This window comes from Toxotes jaculatrix, chromosome 4 (genome assembly GCF_017976425.1).
Source record: "Toxotes jaculatrix isolate fToxJac2 chromosome 4, fToxJac2.pri, whole genome shotgun sequence".
NCBI classification, from domain to species: Eukaryota; Metazoa; Chordata; class Actinopteri; family Toxotidae; genus Toxotes; species Toxotes jaculatrix.
This window is the reverse complement of record NC_054397.1, coordinates 16,736,450-16,745,087: the sequence shown is the minus strand read 5'-3', so window position 1 is coordinate 16,745,087 and position 8,638 is coordinate 16,736,450. Positions and strand designations below refer to the sequence as shown.

Here is an 8,638-nt window from a genome sequence, read left to right as displayed (position 1 = left end):
ATCAGTACAAGACTATTGTGCCGAATTACATAACAGTGTACAGGTGTTCCTATTTCAGTGATCACTCAGTGAAAAGGTTACTGCTCCACATAATGCATGCATAATACATTTTGCCATTCCTATAATTATTTTTAGTCGCATTTCAACTAGGACAAATTTAGAAAGTTTAGACTGTTTAGACTGTGCCATCTTTTGCAAGTGAATTCAGCTACACTCTGATCACACACTGGCGGTGCTCGGAAACAAGAGTCAGGAGTCTTTGTTTTCTCTCTCTTGGACAAATGACTCACCTTCCCTCTCTGCTTTCCCAACACTTCATTTTCCAGTTTCCTATATGGCAAAACATCCGTAAATTCTTTAAACATAAAAAAAATCTTTATCTGAAAACACCCTTTAATGTATTTATTTACATTTTCTCAGAACAAAATACAGGTATAAACATTATTTTGACAAACATGTCAACAATAATCCTTTAGTTGCAGGCTTAACATGACACAAATAAAGCATCCCCACCTGTTAAACACATCCCTGTCTGACTGTGTTAAAGTGTTGTGTTGATCCCATAACACAAACATGTGCAGACAGTCTGTAGAGAATACTGTTATTACGCCATCAGGCCTGTCAATACAGATGCAGTCACATCTATCTGACTAACATAGTAGTGTGGGGAAACGGAGGATTTTCCATCAGCTGTTTGGTGTGGAAATTATTGGAGTCAGTCTGATATGATGTACAAAAAAACAAAAACATCTTCTCTTATGCAGCACAAGATAAACTATAATTTCAAACAGATAAATAGACATTTTGGTGTAATGTTAACATTCTAAATTGTCCAGGAAAGTTTTACTTTCCACTGCAAAGGACAGATACATCCAACACAGGATACAGTATGCTTTACTGTAGCTCTGAAATGATGAGTTAATTAATCGATTAGTTGAGTGATAGGAAGTTAATTCACAACAATTTTGATAACTGATTAATTTTTAAAGCAAATATGACAAAACACGACTTGTTCTTGCTTGTCCAATATGAAGATTTGCCAGTCAATAAAAGTAAACTGAATATCTTTGGGTTTCAGGCTGTTGACAGAACAAAACAAGCACTATGAATATTTCAACTTGCATCTTGGGCAATTTTTTGATATATATTTTATATACCAAACATTTAATTGATTAATCAAAAAAAAAATTCCAAGCATTAACCAATAATCTAAATAACTATTAACTGCAGTCCTGCTCTGCTTTTCTTTTATATCCTGATTATGTTCTCTTGAATTAGTGCATTTACAATCCACCATGCTTCCATCACTGTCTGCACATTCCAGCAGTTACATTAACATCATACCTCCACCCACACACACCCTCTCAATCTCTCATCCAATCTCTCCCCTATCTGCCTTCCAGTGCCTTGTCTCTGGTGATCACTGCCTCGTCAAACTTGATCATGAGCGTGGTGCCCTTGTGCCAGTGGACGGTGACCTTGGCGGGGAAGCCACTGTGGGTGAGGATGGCCTCTACGATCCCTCCAGTGAAGGCTGCACAGTTCAAGCTGCTGTTCTCTTTAGGAACAGAGATGTACGTGTTGACGAGGGGCTCTTTTTCGATGATGTAGTAGGTCTTGTCGTCGTCGTTGGCCTGCTCTAGCTTGTCCGCCTCCTTGCCAAACAAGGCTCTCCACACAGACACCTGTGGAGTACAGAGCAAATGACTGAGGAGCATGTAGGTGGAGGTTCACACTGGGTAATCACCAACAAACACTACACTAAAAGTGTAATGAATGCCCGTTTCATAGAGTTCTCAATATTCAAATGTACTGAGGCACAACGACCAATTCAAAATGCTAGGCACACCTGTTATTTTTGGTTCATGTATCTGCATCAGTGCAAAATGGGTGAGGTCCTCTCACATCTGTTTCCCTTCTCTTTTCTGTTCTTATGCCTTTTTACAGCAAGTGGTATGATGATGAAGGTGCAGCTGTTTTTAACTATTTTAAAATATGCTCATATCGTTTTCTGCACTGCAAAAAACCCCATATTACGGTTTTATGAATTAGTTTAATAGACACTGATTTTTTGTAAGAAAGTTTTTATTTTATTTTATAGTCTTATAAGTAGTAGTAGATAAATGTAGTAGAGTAAAAAAAATAAAATAAAGTAGCATCAAATTGAAATAGTTAAGTGTAAGTAACTCAAAATTCTACTTAGGAAAAGTACTAACTTTCCACCACCAGTGACGGCGGAAGTAATCAAAACTTTTACTTGAGTAAAAATATCAACACCACACTGTAAAAAAATAGCATCGAAATATATTTAAAGTACTAATGTGCTCACTTCAATGGTTTAAAATTCAAACCGGTCCACACACTGTACAGCCACACACACACACACACACACACACACACACACACACAGAGCTGATGTGTACCTTGATGAACAGCAGTATGTTCAGGACTTTGGTCTCTCTCTTGCCGTTCTTCTCTCTCAGCACCAGCACGTCCAGCAGGCTGCCTCCGACCCGCTGCCCCATCTCGGCCAGACGAGCCTGCAGCTCGGACACCGAGTACACCCGGCTCTGGCAGTACTGCACCACCTCCGAGAACAGCAGGGCGAAGGCGCTCACACTCACCTCGGTTTTAGGTCGGCTCAGAGGCCGCTCCAAAATAGCAGACTTGCCTCTGGTGAAGCGAGTCTCCATTTCGATTTTAACGAACGTCTGTAGAGAGGTAAAATAAAAATATAACAATTAAAACACAAGCTCTAGCTCAGGCTAGCACGGTACAGCTAACCAGACCAAACCAATGCAGTCACGTGCGGGACACCGAAAGTAACATCGGCCAAAATGAGCTGAGGAATATGTTTCATTTCAAATTTCATAAAAACAAACTGTAACTACAATCACAGTTCATATAATCGCCTACTGCACTTGCTTTTGTTGTTGTCCTGTGGGTTACTTCCTGTTCCGACTATCCTGTTCCTGTTCCGTCACCAAGTCACATGACACCACTGGTCAAACATAAAACTAAAACAGAAAAATCATGACTTTCACAGTAAAAATTATGACATTACCAATTTTTTCCTTCTTTCTTTCTTTCTAACTCCGACTTATCTCGTAATAGTATGTTATAATTCTGACTTAAAGTCAAAAAGGAGTGAAAGAGTTAGAGATCAAGTCAAAAGTCTGACTCTTTACTGATGACTGAAAAGTTGATAAGACAGACAAGCAAGTTGAGATTAATGTAATGAAAAGTGATAATCAAACCAATAACAACAACAACAACAACAATAATACTAATAATAATACATTAAAAATAAATAAAATAAAACTAGATAAAAGACAATGACAGAAAATTAACAAGGGGGAACAGGACATTTCAACATTCCACAAATTCTTTAGAATTTCTATATTAATATATATTAATATAATATATTAATTTGTTATTTATAAAATGTAATTGGAAAAAAGTATTTGTTTTGTGGGTTCATATAATCTTGATTACACAAAATCACATTTAGTGTTTCATTTTTAATTTGTTTAATAAAATTTTATTTTTGTGACAAGATATCATGACTGCATGTTTATGTAGCCCATTGGTTTTAGCACCTGTAATCTGGACGGTTCTGTATGTCCATAATTCCGCTGCATTTCAAGTTCACATATAGTTGAGTGTTTATCAATAGTGACTAAAAATCTTTCCTGACACTGGTGAGTACACAAACAATTGCACACATCACATGAGATGGTGAACATTAACCATGAATCTGCTTTATCTTCCACTTCTGTGTTGTTTATCAAATCACTGTGCAATGAATCCGCACAAGGCTGTGTAACATGTGAGGAAAGAATAATAACCCCCATACAATTTTAGAAATTAAGTTTATTTGTAACCAGCTTTACTAGCCTGTCCAGAGTTTGTTTTGCTCTTGACACACTTTAACGTACCTAAATCAATATTTGGAGCCATCCGTGTACAAAGAGCACTCTCCCCTATTGGGTCACAACACTGCAGTCATGCACGTACACCTACACAAATACACCTACACAACTCATCTCAGAAGTTGTGGAAAGCACAACTGTGCAACTCAGTTTACATTTCTGGAATGCCTGCTGCGTGTTGAGGACTATTGCAGAGATTCACTCATACCTCAGTGTTTAGGTTTGTTCATTTAGTTTGTAGAAAACCCAATTCTCATTCTTCTGTTTAACAGAAAATAACTTTTTTTTGGAGGCAACAACTAGCAGATGAACATGACTTTATCTGGATCGCTGATTTTTGTTCTGTTTTTTTTCTGCTTCTTTTCTGTCTGCAGCAGGCCGACAGGTAAGTTCAGTCATTCAAAATATGTAAATGTTTGTGTTTTGTTGACATTTACATTGATCATCGTGAGTTAAATTCCTCTTTAGGCCGTAGGCATGCTGATAAGGAATATCTTCTCTCTAGGAAACCTTTCATTTTGTGATTCACAAAGAAAGTGAAGAAACTGCAGATTTTCAGAGTGCTTACTATCTTTTTCATCATTCAGCAAACAACTTTTACAGATCACACATCAATCATTCATTATGCATACAGATATTACCAAACTCCTATATCTATCCCCATGAATGAACATCATAAAATATTAAAGAGACAAAACATATAGGAGGGAGAAGATACCTGTTATACACATTTATGAAGACTTTCCGAGTTTTGGAAAAGATGCCAGATCTTTTAAAACATTCTGATTGAGTTGTGTGCTCTGGGTTTGTCATTATCTCCTCCAACATGCACTCCTTCAAAGGAAATATTGATGATGACGGGGATGGCCTTGCCAAAACATAAATTCCAGCCCTCTTTGCCACCCCAGTAATTTCCTTCCAATCAGTAACTTGCCTGAACAGTGCCATCAAGAGGTCAGCTTTATGAACTGCTCCACAGACATCTGAGAACGTATTAAAACCCCTGTCTTTCTCCTTTTATTTTAACTTCTTCTAACAGTTCATACAGTGATTCAAGCTGACATTTGTAATGCCACTCAGGAAGAGTCACAGTGTGACTGTTAATGGAAGTAACTAAATTAATGCTCTTCTGTGTTCCTCCTTCACTTTTTTTCCATCATGTGTTGTTATCAGGTGTCCACCTGCGTAACATGGAAAGCTTCATCCAAGCCGTGCAGCAAGTTGAAGACTCCAACCCTGGTCTGCCCCCACTGGCTCTGGTCAGAGCCCTGCGGAGGACCGCTGGCCATGACGATGCAATGACCATCCATTTCTTGGGTGCATCATACAGTCTCAATGATACTGAGGTCCTAGAAACAGCCATCCTCAATGCCTCATCCTTCAGCTTTTTTGATAAGGCCATTCACCACATTGTGACAGACCACGGTGAGGAACGAGGGGTGGTTCTCACTCCAGATGGCACCACAGTTGCCCTTGCCCCCTTACTGCTTGGAATTGAAGCAGGACTGAAAGCAAAGATGGAGGGCACGCCAGCCACTGGACTCTTCCCTCTCACCTTAGGCAGGACGCTGGGTCTGTCATTCCTCAGCCTCCAGGATTTCTCACCGTCTCGTCGCCTGGGGCCTAACGGATGCTGGGACAATGTGGACCACCCTAAGGTGTTCAAGCTGTCTCGGCCTCCCACTCTGGCCACTGATGCAGTGATTAATGGAGGCATGGATGGAGCTATACTAGGCATGAACCTCAGCAACCTAAGTGGATCTGAACAGCCACCGGCCCTCAGTGAGATTTTGAAAGGATACTATAGTTTTGTTTTGCATGAGGGGCTGGGTCTTGATGCTGTGACCAGCCATGTTAGTCCAAGGCGAAGGGAGATCTCTAGATCCATTCTGGAGCCACTTGATCTTCACAGCCAGGTGATGGAAACACTAACATTGGTCTGGCAGCTGGAGAATACAGAATGGATTGCTGTGGACACTGGAGTGGCAAAAGCGGTGAAAGATGGATTGCAGGCATTTGTGCACAAATACTGGGGTGAGCTATGAAGTGATACTTAGGTGCATACCAAAGCTGCAACCATGGTCTGTAAAATTTCAACATACTGTGAAAAATGTCTATCACAAATTATATCCACGTTCAAGAAGCTAAGACCAGTGGATTTATATCATTTTTGCTGAAAAATTGCTCAAATAGCTATTCAACAATTAAAATCATTGCTGAATTTATTAATGAATCTGTGTTAATCAACTAATCAATTAATTGACTTGTTGTTGCAGTTAGAGCACAAAGGCTAGCCCGTTGGAGTGGTTAATCAACCCTGTGTAAAATGCTCTATGGAGCATTTTAGCGTCTTTTAGCTTATTGTTTTGGTTTTATGGTCTGCAGCAAAACTGTTTTGTTAATTTCAGCTGCAGCTTGCAGCTGTTTTGAGCACTGTATACTACCCATCCAGCACCAACCTGGGTTTACAGTATTACGAAATATTGAGAAACTAATATCAGTTAGCACATCAGCCTATCCAATTCTGGACTCGACTGTTGGAAATACAAGTTTTTTGGTACGACATAGCAAAATCTGTTGTGGTTTTAGTATCCTAACCCTCATCTTCTCTCCTCCTCCCTTCAGACTGCCCTCAAATCATCCCACGCTGTCAGTGGGGGGCAAAAGCCTACCAGGATACACCTATCCCACTGTCTCTGCCCCTCCAATTTCTGTATGTTCACCACACCTATGAGCCGTCCTCACCCTGTTTATCTTTCCCAAAGTGCTCTCGTGATATGAGAGCCATGCAGCGTTTCCACCAGGAAGACCGAGGTTGGGGCGACATTGGATACAGGTAACTGGCATTTAAAGTAATAGTAATGCACAAAAGCACATATTGTTGAAAGTGTATCACAGTTGAAAATTAAGTTGGCATTAATTCTGAACATTTGTACTGTTTGTCTCTTAACATCATCCTCCAGTTTTTACTGTACATTGCTTTCATTCATCATGCGCTGCACTATCTTTGTGCCATCAGCTTTGTGGTTGGCTCTGATGGCTACGTCTATGAGGGCAGAGGTTGGAAGCACCTCGGCAGACACACCAGAGGCCACAATGATGTTGGGTATGGCGTGTCAATAATTGGTAACTACACTGCCACCCTGCCGTCTCGCCATGCCATGGACCTGTTGCGCCATCGTCTAGTTCGATGTGCAGTAAATGGAGGAGGATTGGCTGCCAACTTCACCATCCATGGCCACAGACAGGTGGTGAACTACACCACCTGCCCTGGAGATGCCTTCTTTTCAGAAATAAGAAGCTGGGAGCACTTCAGGGAATGACAGGACTGTCTTCTTTCAACTTTGGATTCTTATACCCTGAAGACCCATTATTAGTGTGTTTCATACAGTGAAACTATTTCAAAAATAAGAAAAGGATCTTGAGTTAATCCTCCAGATTCTGGTCTAATTTATTATTTTAATATAGAGGACTGAGTTCAGGTCCACCTGTTTCAGTGTAGGATTTATTAAAATCTGGTCAACAAAATGGATCTCCCTAGTCATCCTGTGGGGACCACTGGTTTAACAGCAAGAGCTAATAGAGCTCATTCAGGTTTTTGGGCCCCTGAAAGGATCTAAGGTCCAAGGTGAGTTTAAATCCAGTAAAGGTACAGTGACCAGGATATCAAGTAAGGCGACCCATCTTGATTCTCCAGCTGTTTAATTTGTGGAGTTTATTCATCAGTTAGGCAGATCTCACAAGATGAAACAAGTATTTCTGAATCATAGTGAAGTGAGTGAAACGTATGAGTTTTCTAAGGCAAACAAAGTGTAAATTGATGTATTTCTGTTGAATTGCCAACTGGGAGTTCTGGATCTTTAAAGAACCTTTCAATTTCAGTCTCAATTCCCTATAATCTTATTTTTCCTTTTATGATTTTACAGGAAACTGACTCTTCAAAAACAAGAGAGCTGTAATAAATGCGATTGTTTCTATTACATGTTTTGTTCATTTGCATGTTTCACTCTTCCACCAACAGGATTTATTGCCAGGTACATCTCGTACAGCTGAGACAAGCACAAACAGATTTTGTTCTGCATTTGACAAACATTTTGCAATAGTGATGTTGATTCAAACTGTGTAGTGATTGCTTTACCACAGGATCAACTTTTTGGCAGTACAGACTAATTTAGATCTTAATGCAAGCAGATATTTACAGAAAATGTAAGTGTTACAGTTACATGTGTGATTAGGTTGGATTAACCTGTTAGGAGCTTTATTGTCAGGTTCCTATTGACCCACCCTTAAGCTCTCATTAAGTCCAATGGACACAGTAGACTATATGGCAACTAAGCTGAACAATGCCAATAAAATAAAATAAAATACAAAGCAAGAAATCAGTCATGGTCTGAAAAGCGCTGCCCTTTACTGCCTCAGCTTGGATTGTTTTTCATTTCCAGGTTCAGGAGAATAAAAATACATGTTGTCAGCTGTAAATTAAATTAAGATATAAACTGAAGGCTTTTGCAGAGAACTGCACAGTGATTAATACCTGCAGGCCTTTTTTCTCATGCTGTTAACAACTACAGCAACTGTTAGGGCAGGAATGTTACCCTTCCTTTCACTCAGTTACACTTATTTAATTATTACACATATTAACTAAGCCCAGTCCAGATTTGACAAGACAAAAAACAACTTAATTTAGGAGAATGAACCAAGGGAGC

At 39.7% G+C, this 8,638-nt stretch overlaps 2 protein-coding genes across 3 annotated transcripts; one reads left to right on the top strand and one right to left on the bottom strand.

The window, feature by feature from the left end:
• Positions 1–387: 387 nt before the first annotated feature.
• On the bottom strand, positions 388–2,975 carry trappc5 (trafficking protein particle complex subunit 5). Of its 2 annotated transcripts, none has more exons than XM_041037308.1 (3): positions 2,922–2,975; positions 2,424–2,711; positions 388–1,685 (listed from the first exon to the last, which is right to left on the bottom strand). In XM_041037308.1, exons 2-3 carry the CDS (start codon positions 2,691–2,693, stop codon positions 1,389–1,391), a joined length of 567 nt encoding a protein of 188 aa, XP_040893242.1. In that variant the 5' UTR covers positions 2,694–2,711; positions 2,922–2,975; the 3' UTR covers positions 388–1,388. The 2 variants fall into 2 exon arrangements, with proteins under 2 accessions (XP_040893242.1, XP_040893243.1); XM_041037309.1 differs by having other exon boundaries at positions 2,926–2,971.
• A 1,042-nt stretch (positions 2,976–4,017) lies between these two features.
• On the top strand, positions 4,018–7,909 carry pglyrp2 (peptidoglycan recognition protein 2). The gene is made up of 4 exons (XM_041036011.1): positions 4,018–4,317; positions 5,106–5,966; positions 6,558–6,768; positions 6,952–7,909. Exons 1-4 carry the CDS (start codon positions 4,239–4,241, stop codon positions 7,253–7,255), a joined length of 1,455 nt encoding a protein of 484 aa, XP_040891945.1. The 5' UTR covers positions 4,018–4,238; the 3' UTR covers positions 7,256–7,909.
• The last annotated feature ends 729 nt before the right edge of the window (positions 7,910–8,638 follow it).

Excerpts from the sequence above, each read along its gene's own strand:
- trappc5 (XM_041037308.1), bottom strand. The coding sequence starts at position 2,693 with ATGGAGACTCGCTTCACCAGAGGCAAGTCTGCTATTTTGGAGCGGCCT. Across the intron at positions 1,686-2,423 it reads ACATACTGCTGTTCATCAAG|GTGTCTGTGTGGAGAGCCTT; the intron begins GTACACATCAGC and ends TGTACTCCACAG.
- pglyrp2 (XM_041036011.1), top strand. The coding sequence starts at position 4,239 with ATGAACATGACTTTATCTGGATCGCTGATTTTTGTTCTGTTTTTTTTC. Across the intron at positions 4,318-5,105 it reads TGTCTGCAGCAGGCCGACAG|GTGTCCACCTGCGTAACATG; the intron begins GTAAGTTCAGTC and ends TGTTGTTATCAG. Across the intron at positions 5,967-6,557 it reads ATTTGTGCACAAATACTGGG|ACTGCCCTCAAATCATCCCA; the intron begins GTGAGCTATGAA and ends TCCTCCCTTCAG.